At 41.8% G+C, this 25,771-nt stretch overlaps 1 protein-coding gene across 2 annotated transcripts in view; it reads left to right on the forward strand.

The window, feature by feature from the left end:
* The window catches only part of LOC124797913 (importin subunit beta-1), a 50,138-nt gene extending 30,315 nt beyond the window's left edge, over positions 1 to 19,823 (forward strand). The window contains exons 12-16 of one of the 2 annotated variants that reach the window (XM_047261044.1): positions 476 to 583; positions 670 to 813; positions 11,442 to 11,662; positions 16,197 to 16,373; positions 16,929 to 19,823. In XM_047261044.1, the coding sequence (XP_047117000.1) occupies positions 476 to 583; positions 670 to 813; positions 11,442 to 11,662; positions 16,197 to 16,373; position 16,929 (651 nt within the window). In that variant the 3' untranslated portion in view covers positions 16,930 to 19,823. Of the gene's footprint in view, positions 1 to 475; positions 584 to 669; positions 814 to 11,441; positions 11,663 to 16,196; positions 16,378 to 16,928 lie in introns of those variants that run through there. The other variant, XM_047261043.1, reaches the window with a different exon arrangement.
* The last annotated feature ends 5,948 nt before the right edge of the window (positions 19,824 to 25,771 follow it).

The raw sequence follows: 25,771 nt of genomic DNA on the forward strand, positions 1-25,771 counted from the left end.
TCTTCTACTCTGGTACAAAATTTCAGAAAGATAGAAGTGGAAACTTCTGTATGCAGCTCTTCATCACTTTATCATTGCTGCTAAATTTAGGATGTTGATGAGAAGAAATAATGTGGAAGGAGTCTTCGTGTTATGTCCTGAGGTCAGATAGGACATAGACTTATTCCCTGATCAATATATGAAGATTTCTCTCTATCCTTTGGGACTTAGTTCCCTTCATGTTGCAAAATAAATAGAGGAGTTGGAGGAAATAATACTTGTATTGATTATGCAATTCCTCAATACAAGACAAGGACTTGAGAATATCCTGCAGTGCCAGATATAACCCGAGGTCACTAAGGGAAACTGTAGAAAAGTTTAATTAAGAACATAGTCTGTAACATTACACATTAATGAAAATTGCAAAGATTAAATTTTTCTGTTTATATTGTGCTTAGAATTGATTTAGGAATTTCAGTACCTTATACTGTCACAGGTTTGTGGTGCTGCAGTTGGATTAACTGGGGACATCTGCAGAGCTTTAAAAATTAAAGTTCTTCCTTACTGTGATGAAATTATGATGTTGCTTCTTGAAAACTTAAGGGTAAGTATAACAGTCTCTCTCTAAATTTCTTATTTGTTGTCTGAAAATTTGTTGTTTAATAAATTCTGTGTTAAATATTTTTAAAGGACACAACTGTTCATCGGTCAGTAAAGCCACAGATATTGTCAGTATTTGGAGACATAGCTTTGAGCATTGGTGCAGAATTCAAGAAGTATCTTGAAGTAATTTTTCCTACATTGGCTCAGGCGTCACAAGCCCAAGTTGATAGAGTGAGTATGGAATAAGTATTAAAAATAGTTTTTATTTGCTTGTGTTCTACTCATCTGATAAGCTTTAGAAATTACATTGTAAAACACTATAAGGTACTGTTAAATTTATTTTTTAATTTGCGACTAGTTTTGGCGAAAGGCATGTAACACCTGTTGTACAAAAGTCTTGAATACAGAATAATTTCAGGTGAAGAGGAGTTTCAGAATTGTAGGGAAGATGTAATTAATATTTAAAAGGCAGGGTCAACAGCCAGAGTTAATTTCTGCGAATGGACAATGAAACTTTCAATAACTTGTTTAGAGTTGGAGAATGGGAATGTATAGCATACATCATCTGTGGAGGAAGCGAGGGGAAATAGTTCTTTTTATTTTATGGCATTCCTGCTTTTATGGTTAGTGTAGAATATTTGTTTTTCTTAACCTAGTCCTGTGTAATTTATTGTTGTGAAAGATGCAACACTGCTACCATTGTGACAATTGCTGGGGCTGCTTTGTTTTCATCCTTGATTGTAGTTTTCATTGTTGTGGAAACTCAGTGATATAAATTTTTCACCGAACACATGCTTTGAAACAACAACACGAACAATGTGTGCCCTCCCATCAAATTTTCCCCTAATCAAACTTTGTCAAACACAGCAGATGTGGTCTATGTTTGACAAACATGTCAAAACAACTCCATATGCAGTCAGGTATTTGGCTAACATAATCAAATATGACATTCCTTAACACTAATGCATTAAGTAAATGTGTTATTCTGATGTAGTCTCACTGTATGAACAGAGATTATCTGTGCCTTTGTAGGTTTTTCTAGTAATGAGAGGAGGGAGATCAAGAAGAGATGGTAGTAAATCTTATAAGATTGTTTTGTTATATTATTCCCACCAGTCATGCATGTTAAGGAAAAAGTTTTTGGACGGGTCACTGGTTGAATTGACAAAAACAAATTGTGTGTGATGCTCTAGAGCAGACCAGGCCAAACAGCGCGTTCCCATGTTGCACTAGAAGTGAAAGAGCAGATGGGAAAAGGGAAAGGAAACAAAAGGCTGCAGCCAGATGCCGCTAGAGCAAGACAGTTGCCTTGTCACAAGAAGTTTGCTAGCAGTACTATTTGTATTAAGTTAGATACTATGGCATCTGTGCACTTGTGCATCCCCCCCCCCCCACTATCACTTCATTGTCTGCCACTCCCACCATACTATCCCTCCCCCCTCCCCGCCCCAGCCTCCTCCTTACCCCTACCCAGTCGCCACTCTCATCATGCACTGGTGCTGCTGCTTGGAGTGTAGTTTCAGCTCTCTGAGACTGCAGACGTGTGTGCAAGTTGCGCTTGCGTGAGTGTGCATGTGTGTATGTGTGTCTACTGCTGACAAAGGCCGAAAGCTATGATTGTGTGAATCGTTTTATTCTGCCTATAGCGACTCAGCTTCTCCACTATATGGTGAATTCTCATTGTGAGCACTTCTCTGAACAGCTTTGTCCCCCACCTTCCTTTATTTGCAAACCATTCTTTTGCACAAATCTAATATTTTGGCTACACTGTTTGTCATCTCCTCCATCGGTAAGATCAATCCCTTCTCCTCCTTATCGTGGCTCCTCCTCCCGTTCCCCATGTACACCCCCCTCCCTTCCTGGTGGTTCGTGTGACTTTTGCGAGTATGTGCTTCCCCCTCACAGGGCCCCAGCCCTTGCAGTGCTACTTCCCTCTCTGTGCTGCAAGCCTATCCTTCTACTGTTCTTTTCATCTCTGCTTTAATGCCGATTGTGCTTAGATCTGGCTTTTGATGTTGAACACTTAGTTTTATCCCTTCCAGCAGTCTATAACTTTAAATTCCTAATTAAATGGTCTCATTTTAGGCTTGACTTGCTACTACTTTCCACATTTTATAGAAGTGCAGTTCATGTAGGGGAGGTTGCCATTGTGATGCATATTCTATCATTTGTAACAATTCCATTTTGTGTGTGTGTGTGTGTGTGTGTGTGTGTGTGTGTGTGTGTGTGTGTGGGTGGATGGGTTTTATTTTATTATTATTATTATTATTATTATTAATGAATTAATTAATTTATTTATTTATTTTTTTTTTTGGGGGGGGGGGGGTTTGGTCAAGTACTTGCATAATGGTAGCCTCCTGACCATGCACAGATCACAGTGTTTGTGTCTGAGCTAGAAACTCCATGAAAACCAGAGTATGTTCTTGTCACGGCATGGGAAGTTTGGGCAACAGTTTACTGTCCAGTTAACAGTTGCTGTGGCTGAGTGGCACCTGTGGGAAGAGCCCTGATTCAGAGTAGGTGGCACCATGGCGGACGATTTGTGCATGAAGCAAATTAAACTTTCTTTTGTTGGTGGCCAGAAGACCTGAGCAGTCTGTTCAGGTAGAAAAGATAATTATAACGCAGAGAGATAACACCCCACAGCATTTCCTTCCCTGGCCATTTCATGGGATGAAGGATGGGCCAGACCTCTGGGAGCGATACACTTCACCCAGTACTTTGTATGTACCAGGACTGTTGTACCTTTTCTACAGTAAAACCATTATTCTTTTGTCGGAAACTTTCAAGACAAATTTGGGGAAGTTGAGTGTCTGGGGAAAAATGCGAAATGGTTTGTTATTAATTAAAACTTCCTCTGCTGTCCTTTCTACAGCTCTCCAGTTATGTGATCATCTAGGTGATGTGTGACCATTGTCCCAACCTAAACTTAGAAAATGGTCCAAGAAATCGTTTTCCATAGAGGTCTTACAATTGAACCAAATTAGGAGCTCCAGGCTGCTTTCCAGTGGCAAGCACACATTTTATCAGGTGTGTACAAAAAGGGCCCAAGGATAATTGTATGAATATGGGTGCCTTTGTCTTAAGCTTTGGGGGGGGGGGGGGGGAGTGTTCTCCTGGGGAAAGTTAAGGTCATGGTGTACAGGTGTGATGATGTGAAACCATATGTCCTGCAGCGTATGAAGTACTTTAGATGTTTCTTTGAACATATGTCATCCCCCTGCATGGCGGATCCAAAATGTGGCAACTGTGGCAATCACTCTCCAAAGTTGGTCGTAGTGAACATCCACCTTTGTGTGTCAACCATGCAGAACATCACCCTCCATGTTCATCAGTTGTCCAGTTTTCAAGAAAGAATAGAAGATCCATGAATACAAATCTATGGAATGTCTGCTCTTTTATACTGAATGTGTGTAACTTGTGTATATGACTATCAGTTATGCTAATACCATAACCATGCCACGCCACCCCCCCCCCCCCCCCCCCTCCAATCCACTTTTCCCAAACCAGATTTCACAATCTTCCTCTACAGTGGTTCCCATGGTACCTTCTTCAGGATCCACTTCCCGCACCTGGCTGAAGAAACATTCTCCTTCTTTTCGTGTCTACAGGAGACAAGCCCTCCTCGGGATACCTCTCCCAGGAGGCCTGATGCCAAATGATGGCTGAAGGAGCCACAGCCTGTGGGTCGCTGGGCAGTCTGCTCTTCAACTGTCCCTACACTTAATGCAGATATCCCCCATGAACAAAGTAGAATCAGGACAAGGTTCCTCCAGAGCCCCTGGAGGCACCAGATCCCTCCACACTGTAAGATTGTGAGCCAACGTTTTGTGGCTGTGGTTCTGTCCCCATTTGTGATGGGCATTGATCCTGTGGCATGACTTGTCCTTCTGGCCCCTTCATGCCTAACTTGGCCACCAGTCATATTAATCATCCAGTGGAAATTGGTGATCCTGTCATATCATTGCCACCACCAAACTGGCTGACTGTGAAGTACCCAATGTAGTAGACAGAGTCAACTGTCCTTTGCTTGACTTTGCTTTTACATTTCCCACCTCTTTGTCAGGTATTATTGGTGAGGTTGTACAAGATGTTTGCGACGTGATCATCCACACCACTGGAACTGCTATTCCCCTTTCTACAACCACCACCACCACCACCACCACCACCAACAGCTGATGCTGTGGTGGGCCCAAGACCTTGCAATAGCTATTCAGGAGTGTCGATGAGACCTGCAGTGATTCAGACGACGTCATTTGCAGACCAACTTTATCACATTTAAGCAACTTCGTGCTAAGGCGTGCTTCTTAATCAAGCAAATTAAGAAGGAATGCTGGGAGTCTTGTCTCCTCCCTGGGGACGTATGCCTCTTCATCTGAGGTGCGGACCTCACAAGCCACCAATGATCAGCAACTGTTTCTGGTCTTCGTGTCTTTCTACTGATTCATCTGTTCTTTTGGAATACCTTGTGATCCCACTTCGTGACCGCATCGGCATCCTCTTCCTGACCAGGTACCTTTCTACGGCAGATGCAACAAGTAAAAGATATTCCCTTATCTTTCACTTCCCACCAAGCTGAATCCTTCAGTGAATGGGAACTGCTTCAGGCTCTTGCCTCGTATCACGACATGGCCCTAGACCCTTATTCAGTTGACTATCAGATGATCCAACATCTGAATGTTCCCCAAGGGCAGCATCTCCTCAGGGACTTCAACCGTATTTGGCTCCAAGGTGTCTTTCTGTTGCAATGGCAAGATAGCATAGTTGTCCAATTCCTTAAGACAGGCAAGAGACCAATGTCTCTTGACAGTTACCAGTTGAATATTGTGACCATCACACTAAGGATTACTCTGAAAAACATGCTCTGTAAGCTGCCTAAAATGATGGTTGCCTGCAGATTATGCTGGGTTCTCAAATCTCAGGGCCTTTTGGCTTCCTGTCTTCGTGGTTTCCAGGAGGGACAATCCACAACTGTAGATATGCGTAGATTGGAAGCAGCAACCCGACAGGCTTTTTCTAAAAGTCCTTTTTGACCTGCATTGGATGTATGACACCGTATGGTGTCATCACATTTTACTTACTCTTCATGACTGGGGCTTTCGAGGTCCCCTTCAGATTTAGATTTTTATTTGTCAGTTTTTATCTTACCAGTTGTTTCCAGTTAGAGTTAGCACTTCATGCAGCTGCGTACGGGTCCAAGAGATTGGTGCCCCAGAGGGATGTGTGTTCAGTGTCACACTCTTCCACATCACCATCAATGGGGCTACTGACCCCTGTTGGGCCACTGGTTGTCCCTGTGTTGTACATTGATAATTTTCGCATTTGGTGCAGCTCCCACTGCCAGCTCCAAGGTGCCATCCAATGGGCCCATGCATGGGCTCTTTCCCAAGGTTTCCATTTCTCTCATACAAAAATTCAGGTCATGCATTTCTGTTGTACCACAATCCATCGTAAACTGTAACTCTGCTTGGGTACATTTGATTTGATTTTAACAGGAGAGCTAAAACAGCTTAGGTCCAACTCACCACTGCCCACACAGAAGCTAGGTTTATTGTGTGGTATCGCTCCCTGTATATCTAGTAAAGCCAACCAGTGCCCTTAAATAGTGCAAGGAGTCCCTCTACCAGTTATTTGTTAGACACAATTTCTTCAGGTCTAGTTGTCCCGAAGATTCTGTATCTTTTACTCTCCAATGCCATGCATTCAGAGATTAGGTGTGATGCAGTTTTTTCACCCTCATCACAGATCCTACATTTAGGGTCCTCTTCCATTATACCCATTGTGTGTAGGTGTTTTTGAAGTTCCCATGGCCGGTCATCAGTCCAGTCATGAGTTTGATCTCTTTCCTGTTCAATCCCAGGATCACAGAACTTCTTTTAAAACATGTCTTGGGCATCATTACCATACCATGTTTTTGTTTATGGACCTTGGTCCAATATCCTACGTGCTGTTTCCTAAGCCAGTTCCGTAGTTCTAATTTGATCATGGCCTTGATGATTGTCAAGACAGGTCCCGGTCCAATAAATGGAGTTGTTGCCCCCATCCTAGCCAATCTATCGGCTTGTTCATTGCCACAGATCCCTGAGTGGCCAGGGACCCACACTAGGTGCACCCTATTGCTTCCCCCTAGCTCCACCAGAGCCCTGTGGCAATCTGCAACAATCTTACATCTTGTTGCAGGAGCTGCCAATGATTTCAGGGCTGCCTGGCTGTCTGAGTAGATGTAGATGCTACGATCATTGTAGCACCTACTCATATTCGTCTCCCCACATGCCCTGATTGCAGAAATTTCGGCTTGGAATACAGAGGCCAGTTTTCCTAGAAAGATGCTGCTCTCCAGTCTTGGCTGAACCCTGTACAACCCTGCCCCAACGCCTTGATCTGTTTTTGACCCATCGGTGAACCAAACGATGTCCCCCGTACGGTGTCGAACTGTTTTCTCCCACTGCTCCTTACTTCCAATTATTATATTGTAAGGCTTGTCGAAGCAGTTACGAGTCATTATACAGTCAGCGGGCATTTCCCCAGCCATACCTATATTTACCTCACTCACTATGTTAGTGTGTGATTCTGGATATCCAAATGAGACCCAGTTTTAGCCAGTTTTAAGTCTGTATGGCCCAGCTGCTGCCTCCATCTTAACCCAAAGGTGAAGTGGAGGCACGTCCAGCATGGCTTCCATTCCAGCGGTTGGTGTGCTGCTAATTCCACCCGTTATGGCTAAGCAGGCCAATCTCTGCACCTTAGCAAGCTCTTCAGCAGCATCCCGCTGTTCTACCTTCTTCCACAACACTATGGCCCCATAGGAAATCCTAGGTCTAACCACTGTGGTGTATATCCAGTGCATTCCCTTGGGGCTTAGACCCCAGTTTTTGCCACAAGCCCTGCTAGTTCTCACTAAAGTACTTTTTGCCTTGGAGCAGATACTCTTAATATGAGGGGTCAAAGTTAGCTTCTCATCCAAGGTTACCCCTAGATATTTCAGTGTCCGCTTCACAGGTAGAGTTTCATTGAAGAGCTTTAGATTTCAACTTGCATGCTGAATATGTCTCTTCGTAAATGGCACCAGAACAGTCTTGTTACGATTAACTCTCAGATCCTGTTTAATGCACCATTTTTGCACAATGTCCAACCCTCCTTGTGCCATATTCCTAACTGTGTCAGTGAATTTGCCAAGTATTACTATGACAAGGTCATCTGCGTATCCTTGGCGGAAGCATTGTCTGGAATTTAGTTCCTCAATGAGTTCGTTCACCACTAGATTCCACAATAGAGGGGACAAAACTCCTCCTTGTGGACAGCCTCTAGTGGTCTTAATTACCATCTTTTCATTCATCATGGTAGCCTCTACCTTCCTTCCACTAATCATGGCTCTGGCCTACCTACATATAGTGGTCCCTAGATCATGTACCTCTGCTGCCCTTATCATGGAATCGAAGGTCGTGTTGCTAAAGGCCCCCTCGATATCCAGGAAGATGCAAGAGGACTATTTCTTGGAAGTCAAGTGCTTTTTCCACCTTCCCGATGAGTTGGTGGAGAGCTGTTGCACATGATTTACCTGGTTGATATGCATGATGGTTCAGGTGTAGAGGGGCACTACATAGCCTACTCTCCCCAACGTATACATTAACAAGTTTTTGCAGTGTTTTGAGAATGGAGGAGGACAGACTGACTGGTCTCATATCCTTGGCCTTGGTATGATCAATTCTCCCTGGCTTTGGAATGAAGACAACCTTCACTGCCCTCCAAACATTGGGAATGATTCCTACTGCTAAGCTAACCCTAAATAGCCTGCATAGGATTCTTATAAGGTTTCCTCCTGCCTGTTGCAGGAGAGCTGGAAAAATTCCATCTGGGCCAGGTGACTTAAACGGCTGGAATGTTCCCACCACCCACTGGATTTTGTTGAAGTTCACACACTCCTTGGCTGATTCCCAGTCCTTTCTTCGAGTGTCTGAGAACCGTTGTCTCTCTGGGGTCACATACTGGTCTGTGTTAGCCGGCAGAGCGTATTGAGGAAAGTGAGTTTTGAGGAGCAATTCCAGCGTCTCATGTGCTATCTTTGTATATTCCCCATCCTCCTTCCTCAACGTCCCTCCTGAGTGAGTTGGTACTCTAGTGAGAATCTTGGTGAAGTCTGGCTTGTGCAGCCGTGCCTTCCAGTTCTTCACAGAATGCCTTCCAGGATGCCTCCTTTGCTTGTCTTATTGCAAGGTTGTAATTGACAAGGGCCTCACGATATTTAGCCTGTTGTCCTTTGCGTCTCGCAATATTAAACAGTCTCCGTACCTGTTTTCTTTGCGTTTCCAATTTGTTATTCCACCAAGGAACACTCCTATTTGTGCACTTCATGGTGATTGTGCAGTTATCCTGATATGAGGTCACTATGGCAGAGGTAACAGCCTCTGCTACTTCCTCAAATTCTACTGGCTTCCTTATCGTGGTTTTAATTTCTGATGACCCTAAGTCAAGGTCTCTCCTGTATGTCTCCCAGTCTGTTTTCCTGGGATTTCTATAAGTCTTGGTCTGATTCCCATTTAAACCTTGACTTTAATGTACATGTGGTCCGATGAGGATGGCTCCAACATCACATGCCATTGTTTGACATAGCTACCCATCGTCATGGAACCAAATGTTATTTCAATTACTTCTTCCCTTCTGCTATTCCTGAATGTAGGTTCATTGCCCCTATTCAGGACCTCCAGGTTGTTAGCTGAGAGGAATTCAAGAAGGTACTCACCTCTACTGTTAGTGTCCTTGCTGCCCCACACTAGGTTGGGGGCATTGGCATTGCACCCCACCAGCAGTTGGTCACCTTGCCGATGGCAAGTCTCTACCAATCTCCTCACCTCCAAGGGAGGGGGAGAACTGTCTTCGTAAGGAAGGTATGCTGAGGCCAAGACAATTTCCCTCGTGATACCTTCCTCACATTGCTGCATTTTGATCGTCACTAAGTCGCTAGAGCAGAAATCTATCATTGGTATGAAAGAAATGCCGTTTTTAACATAGATGCGTGTTCTGGAGTTTCTTAGATTTCTAGCATAGATCAGCTTACCTCCAGTGCGTCAGAGGCCGGTACACCCCCTTTGTATAAATAGGGTTCTTGTATCAGGGCCACGCCCACTTCCTGTCTCCTCAGGCAGTGGCTCAGGGCAGCAGAGGCCCCTTTACTGTGCTGCAGATTAATCTGCAGCACCTCCAGGCTCCATCTTACTGCAATCTTTGCGGTCTTTGAGAATCCTAATGGTGACCTGCAAGAACCCTAAAAACAGTTTCAGGTCCTGCTCCCGCATCGCCTTCAGTGGCTTCCCACCAACCTCCACCACCAGGGTTCGTCCTTCCGGAGCAACCTTCTGGTTAATCACTCTCCAGTCTTCTATCGGGACTTTTCCGAACAGTCTTGGGGGAGACTTCCTTAAGGATCTTGGGTACCCATAATGATATCTTTGCGGTTTTAAGAAGCTCTGCTGCCGTCTTGACCAGCAGCTTCGCATCTTCCCACGGGGATATCATGGGCACCTTGTCCTTAAAGCGATTCTACTGTGTGCACCCCGTCGCAGACAAAAATGAGTGCACCACGGTCTCGATAGACCCTCCTGAAGTTGGGACCTAGGCCAGTGTCCCCCCCCCCCCCCCCCCTAATCTTTTCAGGGGGCCATCTGTACTAGTTCGTCCTGCTGCAAGGTAATGGCCACCAGTGGATAACCTTCCTGGATAACTGTCATCCTAAAAACCGAGACTGCAGTACTATAGGTCTGTTTCCCTATTTCTTGCCTCGGTTTTTTCTGGACTCGCTTACCCAGGGAGGAGGGAGTCTTTGATTCCTCCCTTATCCGCTTACTACCTGTCTTTGACGTTGTGGGGGTCTGGGTGTCCCCTTCAACCTGAGACAGTTTTTTTCTGGGGGTCTTGGGTTCTAGTCCCTTTACTTCCTTCTGTTTGTGTTTAGGAAGCCATTCTTTTCCTTCCTTTTCCCTCTGTTCCCTGAGTAGCTTCCTCCTTTGGGCCCCAGACAAGCCTTTGATCTTAATCTGGTCTAGCTTCTCGGTTACAGTTCCCACTTCTGGCTCAGGTCTAGACCCTGATTCAGTAGTGTGCCTTCCATCGATTCAGTCCCCGATGTTTGGGTATCTGAGGTCTCAATTTGCCCCTCAGTTTCTTTTTCTGTAATCATGTCAATGTCGGTCCCACGAGATTTGGGGATCTAGAAGGTCCACACCACGAATACCCCACGCGGTGTAAGGCTAATTACTCTGGGAGGTCGCCGGGTATCCCTGAGGCTCCGTTTGAGACACATTTTCCCATGTGCCAAGCACCCCTCGGTATGGATCGCATCACACCTTGGGTTGGGTCAGGGATAGGGAAGAAGGGATGTTGTGGGACACTCTTAGTCTGATCCATCGGTTGAGGTCTTTCCGGCAGTAGGTCCTCTACCTTTGGCATAGCCCTCAGCTTCCCGCGGATACGCAAGCCTCTCCACCCGCACGGACAGCGCTTCGTCAAGGTGGTGTCCCCTGGAGAGGTGCTTGGGTACATAATACACGGAACTGCGATGCATTAAGACTAAATGGCAATGTAAAATATTGCTAACCTGTACTTTTGTTTTTCAGTTAGATTTGTTCATTCAAAAGAGAATTTGAGAATTTGGTATTTTAGTGTAATGTGATGGTTCCCAGCTCTTCCATTAGGTCTGTATATCTGTCTTTCTCTGGAACACTTCTACAGTAAAGAATAGTTTAAAAAGCAATCTTTGGATTATTAATATGTATCTATGTAATGTTACCTACTTACTGTGAAAGAACATAAGATGGATAGTCAGATTTTCCTATGTTCTGCAACAATGTTCGTTGTTTTTTCAGAATGATTTTGACATGATTGATTACCTGAACGATTTACGTGAAGGTGTGTTGGAAGCCTATACTGGTATTGTACAAGGCTTGAAAGGTGACGGCCAGACTCCAAGCCCAGATGTTCAGCTTATGGAACCACATGTGCCATATATTGTACAATTCATAACAGTTATTGCTCAAGATGCTGATAGAAATGACAGCAATGTTGCATGCTGTGCAGGACTCATTGGGTTTGTATCATTTGCCATGGTTTTTGTGAGGGTAGTCGTTACCTTGCTCTAAAACACTATCTTTCAATGCGTGGAGTATTACGTAACATTTTTTAGTTACTATAGTTGTTGTTGAATTGAAATATTAGTTTGTCTGTTAATGTGATTTACTACTACAACTACTACTCGGAGGAACTATTTTAGAGAGAAAAGTGGGCATAACGTTATTATACTGCTTCTGTGAAATAGCTTTTATCTCAAATTTTAGGAAACACTATAGTCTTGACGTATCACAGTAGAGCACTTTTAACTATAGGTTACATCAGAATTCCTGCAGTCACAGTTTATTACAGCTCACTTTTTAATGTATTAATATATTGTTAGTGTTTGCTTTTATTATTTGCATGTCGAATGATAAAATAAGAAGAGTAGAACTTAAAAATGTCATGTAAAAGATAAATTAAAACAGTGAATTGTACCACTCACTTATTTTCTCCCACAGTGTATTTTGAGGCATACATCCTCATCTTCAGGTGGATCAGTAGACTACATTTCAGTTTAGTTTCCTGAATGTGACTTGACCTATTGTTTTAAAATTCATTTAACTAGAAACAAGGTATAATTCATCACTTGTTTTTATAAAACGGAAATGGAATTACAAATTGTAAAAAAAATATTATAGCTTCTTAACCCTAGCATTACCAACGGGGGGGCCTCGTAGGCCCACTGACTCAGTTTTTCTATGTTGTATCCACACCCTTTGATATATGAACTTGAAAGCAAAGGTAATTGTTCGTTATTGAATGTACTATTGAGTCATTACAGAATTTCGGAATAAAAATGTAATTAAAATTCATTTACTTGATTTAATTCTCTGTGGGCCTTAGAAGCCCACCCGTTGGTAATAGCAAGGAAAGATTTACGAGGTTGAGTCTCTCGTTTCAAATTCTTACCATGAAACGAATTTTGGCATTGTTGCCTTCAGACATATTATTATGAAGCGGACCATTGTTATTTTCAGTGTTTCTGCTGCTGTTGAACCAGCAACATGAGTAGACATCGTTTACGTGATAGCTCCATTGAAAGAGTGCTAGAAGAAGTTTTGAACGAATCAGATTTAGAGGAAAGTGAAGTGGATGATGATGTGGAAGAAATTAGAACGGATTCATCGTCTGAGAATGAAGATGAGGTTGAAGCCAATCCACCAGATGATAATGATACGGAATGTGATAAATTCATTGCAAAAAGTGGACGAGAGTATATTACGAAGCCATCTCGACAATATCGGCGTTCTGTACAAAATATAGTGCGAAAAAGAATGGGGCTAGGACAACAAGGAAGAATTGCGTCTCCGAAAGAGGCTATAGAGCTCTTTTTTACACCTCAAATTATGAATCTAATAAAACTACACTCAAATGAAGAGGCTTCTCGACTAGGTATTCAGCACACAGATGAAGATGAGTTATTTTGTTATATAGGACTCTTGCTAATCATGGGTTCAAATCATGACAATAAGATACCTGTCCAAGATTTATGGTCTTTGCTTCAGGGCCGACAAGTGTACTATGGATCAATGAGTCGGACCCGATTTTTCGAATTGACTAAAATATTGAGGTTTGATGATAAGAACACAAGAGAAATTCGTCGCCAGACTGACAAGTTTGCTCCAATGAGGGAAATTTTTGAAAGCTTCAATTCTTCACTTCCATTGTATTTCATTCCTGGTCTACATACAACAGTGGATGAGATGTTGTCTTTGTTCCATGGTCGCTGTCCATTCAAGGTGTTTCTAAAAGAAAAACCTGGAAAATACGGCATTCTAATTCGAATGCTGTCTGATTCTGAGACTAGATATGTGATCAGCATGGACATCTATACAGGCAAGTCAGGAAATACACAGCATTCAAATGGACCGATGGAAATTGTAAAGAGACTAATAAAACCTATTGAAAAATCAGGCCGTAATGTTACCACAGATCGGTACTATACTTCAGTGGAGCTTGCTGAGACTCTATGGAATGATTTTCACCTCACACTTGTTGGCACCCTACAGTCTAACAGACGACACATACCTGAAGAGCTGAAGACTACAACTGGCCGCAGTTTACACTCTTCCATCTTTGCTTATACTGACCCTCAGACACAGAGGCCACCAGTTACTGTTGCATCAATGCTAGTCCGCAAGAAGCCAAAACGACTGCTGTTGATGCTTTCAACTTATCACTCAGAAGGGGTGTTGAATGAAGACTCAAAAAAGACTAACATAAATCTTTTTTATAATTCTACAAAGGGAGGCGTGGACACCATAGACCAGATGGCAAGACACTACAGCACAAAGAGAGGAACAAGAAGATGGCCTGTGTCCCTCTTCTACACACTCATTGACATAGCAGCAATAAATGCATATTCACTCTTCCTCCTCAACTTTCCGAATTGGAAAAAGAATTTGCTAAACCGCAGAAGAGTTTTTATCACTAACTTAGGTCTCGAACTAATAAGATCTCAAGTAGATAAACGGGCACAAAATTTGTATGGACTTCAGAAGCCAGTAATAATGGCAATGGAAAGCATCACACAACGGAAGCTCAGCTGCTCTGTAGAACCATCATCCTCAACAGCAGAACCAGGAACACGTGGACGGTGCCACCTATGCTGCCAAGAAGCTGCATCTAAAAAGATAAAGTACAACAAGCTGGGAAAGTCAACTGTTACCTGCTCTCAGTGCCACAAACACGTCTGTGGGAAACACTGAAGGAAGACAGTGTTGTGTGAAAAATGCGTTGCAGAATGAGACAGTAAATTTTGTTTGCTTCATGTAGTGTATCGAATTAAAAAAGTCGTTTTTATAAGAAAACACTATTTGGAAACATTATTCCAAAAAATATATAAACTGAATCTCGTGATTTGTTCATTTTATTCCTATTATAATAACATCTTTTATTATCCAGTATACAAAAACATTGTCTAAGCATTTTGAATTGTTATTAGAGGTATCAGAAGTAAATAAACTTGATTTATGATAAAATAAATTGTGGTATTCTTTATGGGCCTTTGAGGCCCCCCCGTTGGTATTACATCTAACAAAAAATACGTTGGTAATGCTAGGGTTAAAAGTGTTCTAACAGATAGAAACCTGAGTGTCAGTATAAATATACATTTTTATCATTAAATGGTGCACAAACATGAAGCAGGAACATACACATTCCAGAGATTGTACAGAATGAGAAATAAGTTCCCTTAAGCTGGAAATCAGAGATACAAACAACATGTGTATAAATGTTGAAAATCTTTTTGCTTAAACTTATTGTTACAAAAATCTTATGCACCTGTGTTTCAGTGTATTTGTGTGTTAAAGAATCAATGTAGTGGTTTGGGAGTTGTTTACATGATTTAGGTAATTAAGGAATAGATACTAAGAAAAATTACCATGTGTCGTCAAGTATGATTGAGAAGCTTTTAGAAATGTGAATGCCCACTGTTCTATCTTTGTCTTCGTGTTCAATTTCTGGCACTTTGTTTAGTGCTTGTTGGTATTTTGCAACATAAGAGGCAAAAGCATTAGTCAGATCATCATTTTACAGAAAGTAGACCAATGGATTACTATTTTCAGCATTAAATAACAACCTGCCCCGCCCCCTTTTTTTTAATATTGACAGAGAATTTGTGTGACGATTTTCATAACACTACTGTATATGAGGTACTATTTATAGTTGGTTTACATTTGTATGCTTTGTTTTGATGTAGACAAGCATGAATTTATTGAAAATGAAAATGAGATTCATATTAGTAGCATAATGAGTTTCTGATGGCTGGAGTTATTATTTAAATATTGTGTTGTTTGTAGTAATTTTACCATGTTATTACTACAGTAAAACATGATCAATTTTGGAAAATTTAAAACTATATTAAATTTTAACCACCAGTTGGATAAGCAAAGAAACTTTATCTAGGTTTTGGCTATAATAATGTAGCCTTCTTCAGAAATGTCATAATATAAGATTAACATTAAAACATGTCATAACTCTGTTAAGACTCTGCACCCACGGCCCACCTGTCTGGCCCGTTTGTGTGGCCTATCGGCAAAACATTGGTAGAAGTGACGCAGTCTTTTGACTATGTACTGTAGTACTAAAATTTCAACTTTGACAAGGCCAATATCCGGCATGTTTTAATTTTATTCTTATATTATGGCATTTCTGAAGAAGGCTACATTATTATAGCCGAAACCTAGGTAAAGTTCTTTGCTTATGCAACTGGAGGCTGAAATTTAATATAATTACATTTTAGTTGTTGACTCTGCTGCTCCATGTTAAAAATATTCAAATTTAAAACTAATTTTTTGTCTTCGTTTAGAAGTTGCAGTGTAATTGGAATGATCTCATGTAAAACAAGTCAAGCCAATGAGGTGTTTGTTGGTAGCCATTCTTTTTAACTCTGTATTATTTTATTGTGCTAACTGAATAACTGTGATACTCAGATATCTGAATGTCCTGTTGTCCACTGAATTACCCCTGGTGGTGTTCGGCTTACCTTTTCTCTTTGTAATTGATTGCAGTGACCTGTGTACAGCATTTGGTGCTAAGATGCTACAGCTATTGGATGTGGAGCCCATTACAGAATTATTGACGCAGGGTCGTCGATCCCGTGTCACAAAGACTAAAACTCTTGCTACTTGGGCCACGAGAGAAGTGCGTAAGCTGAAATCTGCTGCAGCCACACCAGCCTCCAGTTGGTGAGTAACACACTTATTCATGTTAGTTCTAACCTGTGAAACACTAATGCAAACAACATTACATGAAAATGTTGACTTAACGTAACACTTCATGAATTGCAGCATTTAAAGGGCAGTTGGTGTAAAGTTTATAATATTTTGATCATTTTGAAGATAATGAACAAATTTTCTTCAAGTTAAAATTTATGAGGTAATGGAAACGAGATGATTTCCTTTTAAAATAAAGACTTTATTCATAAGGATCACAGAAATGGGTAGGATGTTACACTTACAGTAATTTCTGCGGTGGTAATATGTTGCTTAGACTCTACACATAGTAGCTGCTGGTTGATATTTAAAATCCAGAGTAACTTTAACTGGAAAAGTTTGCGAAGTGTTGTTTCATGGCACTGGTGTGCAGAGGAGTTCGTGTTGTATGGATGTTAAAATGAATGGTAGTGAGACTGGAAAGATAATACCAATCTCCACAACAAAAATGTACGATTGTTAAGTCTTTGTAGAAATATTCATGTTTTTCCAGTTTTGGTTCTGAAGCTAAGAATTTTCCCTTTACAGATCCGCCTCTGTATGTATAATCCCACATGAAGAAATTTGGATGAAATACTTTCTCAATATTATTCCTACTTTTGGTTGTCTGCAAATCCCCACTCCACTCTGAAGGCTCGTCCAGGGTGAAAGGCAGTGCAACAGAGTGAGCGATTGATTTATAATGAATAAAAGAAAACAAAATAGTACAGTGATAAATATTCGTGTGCACAGTTACTGGAAACGAAGTATGTGCGAACGAACGAGCGTGTGTCTGGTTGTTTGTTGTGAGAGGGACGCACCTACCAGGGCGAAAGAGTGTGCTTGAAGACTATGGACCGACCGATCGACGCAACTCGACAAGATGTGATGCAGTGTGAGGAAGGATGGAAGAAGATGCGTGTGGATCATTCGAGGCTAATTCTGATTACACAAAATATATAATTTTTTAACGACAAATGTCTTACTGTACGCCTTATCTTCTGATCGACGCATGTAGCATTTCCTCCTCTGCACATTGTGTGTTTTTTCTTGCTCAGGAAATTGTAAACATGAAAAAATTACAGTATTTTCCAGCAGAGGAAGTATGTTTAAATGTTGCAGTGCAACTGACATATCTTACTGGTCAGATTTGTTACCAAGATGTGAAGTGCTTTGGTTAGATACTTGAGACTTTTTTACCATAAAAGGCACATCACTCACTTAACTGCTGATATTTATTTCAGTGATGAAAATTTGTTGATTGAAGTGCCTTTATAAAAGCATAATAAGCTGAGAATAATTGATCTCAGTGGCTTTGATATGAATGAAAAATTATGTTGCGTTTATCGTCTGCCCTATTTTAAAGGACAGGTCAGTATTACTCCTAGTTTATGATCAGGGGTAAGTAAATGTTACAAATTCTGCGCTGTACAATTTAATTGTTCATAAGGAGTCTCTGCTAGACCTTCCTGTAAGTGAGATCCGAAATATTTTTATATATTGCTGAGTTTAATTTGTATAGTGGAGTCAGGTTTCGTTATATTGTTTGATGGCTGTTTTGCTCATTATTGGAGCATGTAAGTAATCATATTATCAGATTACTTCACAAACCCATAAGGATGGTTGTGTAAATTTGTAACTATTTGTAAGTCTTGTTTTTAGGTGACATAGATAATAAAAAGTCCAAGGTAACTCACTGACCTGAACCAAAAAAATTCTGTGATTTGAGGAGGTCCTCATGAGCATTTCCGCACATTGGGTGTTGAATGAATAGAAATGAATTGAGCTTGGTTATGTGGTCACATTTCTCATGTTGTGGGTCATTATTTTTCTACGCTGATTCTGGAGTGTGACCATTGCAACAGATTATGCATTTATCATTTGCTAGTCTGGTTTCCGTTGTGAAAATACTCAGGAATAAGTATGGTATTTCTTATTGAGCTTGGACCTCCTCGCGTATTTCTGACTGATGTGTGATACTTGCGTCCCTGTGTGCCTGTGAATAAATTACATGCCAGCCGAAGTGTGTTCAGTACCCTTCCAAAGGCATGGAAGTACGTAAACTGCATTGTATCAATGAGCCTATGTGTAGTGTATGATAGTGTGTGCTAGTTTATGGATGTGTATATGCTTGTTGCTGAGAGTGCTATTTAATATTTGAGAAGTATGAATGCTTGATTTGCCAACGACAAATGGACTGACAAATGTGTTTTATATGTAAACCTTGTTGTGAATGTTTTGGATGCTTCTTGTGTGTTTGTGGAAGTGTGACAGAATTGTGGAAATGTGTGCCATGAAAGTTCAACACCGTGAACAAATTCCTGTACGAGTGTAACTTCATTAACCTTCTATTCCAATGATTGATTTGGAAATCTTCCAAGACATTATTCCTCTGTAATCCCTTCAGTTTTCCACTCCCTGTTGCTGCTGCTACTGCTTGCTTCCATGTGAAACCCAGGAGCTATACAAGGGTTAGGTATTAATGTTACGGCATTAATTTTCGTATGTATTGCTTGAAAATGTTACTTTGGATTGAAGTCGCATAAAGTGATTATACAATGCAGGCAGTTTGTGGCCTCAGTTAAACGTTCTGTAATCATTAGCACTTCAGCATAGGGAATTAAAAGTTATAGCTATTGTAAATTCAAATTAATAAAACAAAAGTGTTCAACGTTCCTAAAACTGTTCTGCATTCCCTAAATCCAATACTACCACCATCATGTTTTCAGTGACCAGATATTATCTGGTTGAGCTCTGATTTTCTGAGATTTGTAGTTGAATTCTACAGATTTATTATGATTAGTAGTTTAGTGACATTTTGTTTGTTAATTTGCTGTACTTCTGATGGAATTTAATAATCTTTATGACTGTTTAATCAGTTACTGTTGATGTAGAGCTGCCATGTAGCTACACAATTCGACAGTATGTTTCCAGATCAGAAATATCATTGTTAATTTCTTTTAATCTACCAGTTATAAAGGCATTTTAAATATGGATTAGTAGAATAAAAGTAAGAAAAAATAATCACAAATTGGGTTAAATAATTTTTATTTTTGGTCTATAACATGTTAATAAAATTGTGCAAAGTGTGCCCAGAAGTAGGCTGGCATGATTATGTAAATGTTCCTTTTTTTTGTTTTTTTGCTAGCCAAGCTTCTGCAGTGAAAGTAAAATCCCAAAAGTTTGTGTCTTGTGTCTCTTATACTTATTCTGGACATTCAATTATAGAAAAAAACAGGCAGATGACAGGAGATGTAAGTCCCTGTCCAGCAGAGGCTGTAAGTGGTGGATCATGTCAGTCTTGTGGCAAATGTAATCATATATGTGTAACACCAGGTTTGTAAGTTCCTTATGTAGGTTTGTTTATGTAATAGATTGTCTGGCAATCTTTTGATAAAGCTTTTCAAGTATACCAGAAACAAATAAAAATTTGTAGTGAGCAAATTGGTAATTGGATCTGCAGCCACACTTGATTATTCTTTGCTGCTTGCTTCCAGTTAATCATTTCAGATGAATAAACTGAAGAAATTGAAATATAATGTTTTTTCCTACCATTATGGATTAACAGTTTGTTGGTAAGCTAAAGGTTTGTCAATTTGGCATTTAAACTGTTTAATAAGGATAAAGGTGTGGGCTTTACAACCTTACAGTGTTTGGAAAAGAAACGAATTCCTAACATTGTAAGCAATCAGTGTACTTCCCTAAGCAACCCAAGTAAGGCTTGCCCCTCCCCCCCCCCCCCTTTTTTTTAAAGAGCATAATACAGAACTTTTGATTCTCAGTACTAAAACATAAAATTAAATTTCATTATAAATCAAGACAGAAAGGTTAGGAATTGTGAAATAAGTTCCACAAATTATTGAATAAAATGAGATAAATATAACTGTCGATAACCAAAGATTACAGTGCTGTGCATGAGATGTATATAGAAGAGTGTTGATAATTTGTTAGATAAATTGATATTTTCCTTGTTGACGTGACAATGAAAACAATTGGTCATCTTTTGCACGGCATTGTATACACACGGGCAAGGGAAATCTGTGTTGAGTAACATTTATACTTCTACATTTAGCTACATGTAATAAGATAGTTTAAAAATGCTCTTTTGAGATACATATATAGGCAGTCCTGTAGATGAAACGAAGTAATCGTTATCTCTTGAATCTAGCTAGCTGTATTGGCACTGAGCCATGAGAAGGCACGTAAGCTTGACTGAGAGTTCTGTTAGCTTTCATACAAATCTGTTTTATGAGTTAGAGAGAGGGCAGGTGCTCCACCCACCCAAATATATAGAGGGAATCATTCCACATGGGAAAAAATATATCTAAAAAACAAAGATGATGTGACTTACCAAACGAAAGTGCTGGCAGGTCAATAGACACACAAACATACACACAAAATTCGAGCTTTCGCAACCAACGGTTGCTTCACCGGGAAAGAGGGAAGGAGAGGGAAAGACGAAAGGATGTGGGTTTTAAGGGAGAGGGTAAGGAGTCATTCCAATCCCGGGAACGGAAAGACTTACCCTAGGGGGAAAAAGGACAGGTATACACTCGCTCGCTCGCTCGCTCGCTCGCTCGCGCGCGCGCGCGCGCGCACACGCACACGCACACGCACACACACACACACACACACACACACACACACACACACACACACACACACACACACACACCCGTATCCAACCGCAAACCCCCTTAAAACCCACAGCCTTTCGTCTTTCCCTCTCCTTCCCTCTTTCCTGATGAAGCAACCGTTGGTTGCGAAAGCTTGAATTTTGTGTTTATGTTTGTGTTTGTTTGTGTGTGTATCGACCTGCCAGCACTTTCGTTTGGTAAGTCACATCTTTGTTTTTATATATATATATATATATATATATATATATATATATATATATATAAAAAAACAAAGATGAGGTGACTTACCGAACAAAAGCGCTGGCAGGTCGATAGACACACAAACAAACACAAAAATACACACAAAATTCAAGCTTTCGCAACAAACTGTTGCCTCATCAGGAAAGAGGGAAGGAGAGGGGAAGACGAAAGGAAGTGGGTTTTAAGGGAGAGGGTAAGGAGTCATTCCAATCCCGGGAGCGGAAAGACTTACCTTAGGGGGAAAAAAGGACAGGTATACACTCGCACACACGCACATATCCATGTGTGGATGGACAGTGTTTCCTGACGAGGCAACCATTGGTTGCGAAAGCTAGAATTTTGTGTGTGTGTTTGTGTTTGTTTGTGTGTCTATCGACCTGCCAGCGCTTTTGTTTGGTAAGTTTCATGATCTTTCTTTTTAGATATATTTTTCCCACGTGGAATGTTTCCCTCTATTATATATATATATATATATATATATATATATATATATATATATATATATATATAATAGAGGGAAATATTCCACGTGGGAAAAATATATCTAAAAAGAAAGATGATGAAACTTACCAAACAAAAGCGCTGGCAGGTCGATAGACACACAAACAAACACAAACATACACACACAATTCTAGCTTTCGCAACCAATGGTTGCCTCGTCAGGAAAGAGGGAAGGAGAAGGAAAGACAAAAGGATATGGGTTTTGAGGGAGAGGGTAAGGAGTCATTCCAATCCCGGGAGCGGAAAGACTTACCTTAGGGGGAAAAAAGGACAGGTATACACTCGCACACACACACATATCCATCCACACATACACAGACACAAGCAGACAGAAATTTAAAAAAATTAAACTGGCTTAACTGCCAGCTATTTAAAAAAAGAAATAACAATTTCTGAAGTATTTATTTTCAACTGTGTTGTGTACAGTTGCAGTAATTTAAAGCAAACTTTTTCTTCTCTCCACAGAATAGAGCACAAAAACATGTCAAAACTGGTAGGTTTTCCCAGTTGATGTTTTAGGTGGTTCAATGAGAATATGAACATGAAGATATGGCATTGGGCAAATGCCCTATTATTTGGCTCATTAGAATGACAGTGAAGATCTTGTTCTGTTGTATATACATCAGTGATGATTGAAAAGTACCATAGACCAATATTTACAGGCTATGCATTGATATTTGCTCATATGAGGGATATGAATCTGTCCCTTAAATTATATTTTCCAAAGGGTTCTAAGTTGCTACTGATCCTATTTGCTCCCAACTGTAATTGGTGTAAAGGCTTAAATTAATGGAAACTTCTGGTACTATGAAGTGTTTGAAGTTCTCAGAACATTTCAAATGGTCTGAATGTGTCTGATATACAGATTGTCAGAAATGAAATAAATTTTAAGTATGGTTACAAAACTGAAACAGTGCTGACGCTGATAATATTTGACTGTTTAGAAGTTGTCAGATTTTCTTCTCATCCTAAGCTTTATTGTTCTGTTCCTTACTATGGTAACTATGCCATGGATAGTTACAAAGAATGACTACTCAGTCAGCAGTAATTTTAAAATCATTGCAGAAGGTTATAAAATGAATTCTGTTTCTGTATTGGTCTGAAGAACTCTTGCTAAAATAGTGGGATTATTGTAATGTTAATGTCTCTTTGATACAGTACATGAATTTCACAGAGAATAATGGAAAATCCAGGATAGAATATTGAGAATATTATAAAAAGGGTAGAATATTGAGAATATTATAAAAAGGGTAGATTGCTACTCATATAGCAGAGATGCTGAGTCGCAGATAGGCACAACAAAAAGATGGTCAGTCAGTAAGCTTTAGGCCAGAAAGGCCTTCATCCAAATTTTTTCTCTCTCTCTCTCTCTCTCTCTCTCTCTCTCTCTCTCTCTCTCTCTCTCACACGCACACACGCACACACACACACACACACACACACACACACACACACACACACACACTGGCTGCTGAGATCAGAATGGGAGCATACAGGGACAAAGTGGAGAGAGGGTAGGGCAGCTAGGTGTAATGGGGAGGTTAGAGGGAGGTCAGAATGGGGGAGGGGGGGGCAGTGGAAAAGAAGTAAAGGCTGTGGGTGCATTGGTGGAATGAAGAGCTTTGTAGTACTGGAGTGGGAACAGGGAAAGGGATAGGTGGGTGTGGGCAGTGACTAACAAAGGTTGAAGCCAGGACTGTTGAGAAAATTAGGATATATTGCAGGGCAGTTTCCACCTGCACAGTTCAGATAAGCTGGTATTCATAGGAAGTATCCAGATGTCACAGGCTGTGGAGCAGACATTAAAACGAATGTAAAGTTGGGCAGTGTACTCGACAACTGGGTGCTCCAGCTGTTTCTTGTCTAGTTTTCTGGTGTTTATTCATGCGATCAGACAGCTTGGTTGTCATGCCCACATAGAAAGCAGCACAGTGGTTGTACACTCCTGGAAATTGAAATAAGAACACCGTGAATTCATTGTCCCAGGAAGGGGAAACTTTATTGACACATTCCTGGGGTCCGATACATCACATGATCACACTGACAGAACCACAGGCACATAGACACAGGCAACAGAGCATGCAAAATGTCGGCACTAGTACAGTGTATATCCACCTTTCGCAGCAATGCAGGCTGCTATTCTCCCATGGAGACGATCGTAGAGATGCTGGATGTAGTCCTGTGGAACGGCTTGCCATGCCATTTCCACCTGGCGCCTCAGTTGGACCAGCGTTCGTGCTGGATGTGCAGACCGCGTGAGACGACGCTTCATCCAGTCCCAAACATGCTCAATGGGGGACAGATCCGGAGATCTTGCTGGCCAGGGTAGTTGACTTACACCTTCTAGAGCACGTTGGGTGGCACGGGATACATGCAGACGTGCATTGTCCTGTTGGAACAGCAAGTTCCCTTGCCGGTCTAGGAACGATAGAACGATGGGTTCGATGACGGTTTGGATGTACCGTGCACTACTCAGTGTCCCCTCGACGATCACCAGTGGTGTACGGCCAGTGTAGGAGATCGCTCTCCACACCATGATGCCGGGTGTTGGCCCTGTGTGCCTCGGTCGTATGCAGTCCTGATTGTGGCGCTCACCTGCACGGCGCCAAACACGCATACGACCATCATTGGCACCAAGGCAGAAGCGACTCTCATCGCTGAAGACGACACGTCTCTATTCGTCCCTCCATTCACGCCTGTCGCGACACCACTGGAGGCGGGCTGCACGATGTTGGGGCGTGAGCGGAAGACGGCCTAACGGTGTGCGGGACTGTAGCCCAGCTTCTTGGAGACGGTTGCGAATGGTCCTCGCCGATACCCCAGGAGCAACAGTGTCCCTAATTTGCTGGGAAGTGGCGGTGCGGTCCCCTACGGCATTGCGTAGGATCCTACGGTCTTGGCGTGCATCCGTGCGCCGCTGCGGTCCGGTCCCAGGTCGACGGGCACGTGCACCTTCCGCCGACCACTGGCGACAACATCGATGTACTGTGGAGACCTCACGCCCCACGTGTTGAGCAATTCGGCGGTACGTCCACCCGGCCTCCCGGATGCCCACTATACGCCCTCGCTCAAAGTCCGTCAACTGCACATATGGTTCACGTCCACGCTGTCGCGGCATGCTACCAGTGTTAAAGACTGCGATGGAGCTCCGTATGCCACGGCAAACTGCCTGACACTGACGGGGGCGGTGCACAAATGCTGCGCAGCTAGCGCCATTCGACGGCCAACACCGCGGTTCCTGGTGTGTCCGCTGTGCCGTGCGTGTGATCATTGCTTGTACAGCCCTCTCGCAGTGTCCGGAGCAAGTATGGTGGGTCTGACACACCAGTGTCAATGTGTTCTTTTTTCCATTTCCAGGAGTGTATTTAAGTTTGTAGATCACATGACTGGTTTCACAGGTAGCCCTGCCTTTGATGGGATAGGTGATGCTTGTGACCTGACTGGTGGTGGTGGTGGTGATGGTGCATGTATAGGGCATGTCTAGGTGTATTACAGAGATAGTAACCATGAGGCAAGGGGTTGAGAGCAGAGGTTGTGTAGGGATGGACAAGGATATTGTTTAGGATCGGTGGGTGGCAGAGGGAGGAGGGGTGGGAAAGAAAGTGTATAGGACATACCTCATTTCAGGGCACAATGAGAGGTAGTCGAAACCCTGCCAGAGAAAGTGATTCTGTTTCTCCGGTACTAAGTCTGAGGGGGAATGCTCTTCTGTGGTTGGACGGTGGGATTATGGGACGCAGGTGTTAGCTGGAGAGATAAGGCATAGGAAATCTGCTTTTGTGCAAGGTTGGGAGGGTAATTATGGTCTGTGAAGGCCTCAGTATCTTGGTATATTCTGAGAGGGATTGAACGTCACTACAGATGTGACGGCCATGGGCTGTATGGAAGGAACTTGTTGGTACGGAATGGGTGGCACTGTTGAAGTGGAGGTGTTGCTGTTGGCTAGTAGTTTGATAAGGACAGAGATAATGATGTTGCCATCTCTGAGGTGGAGGTCAACATCAAGGTAGGTGG

The sequence above is a fragment of the Schistocerca piceifrons genome, chromosome 5 (genome assembly GCF_021461385.2).
Source record: "Schistocerca piceifrons isolate TAMUIC-IGC-003096 chromosome 5, iqSchPice1.1, whole genome shotgun sequence".
Classification (NCBI taxonomy): Eukaryota; Metazoa; Arthropoda; class Insecta; order Orthoptera; family Acrididae; genus Schistocerca; species Schistocerca piceifrons.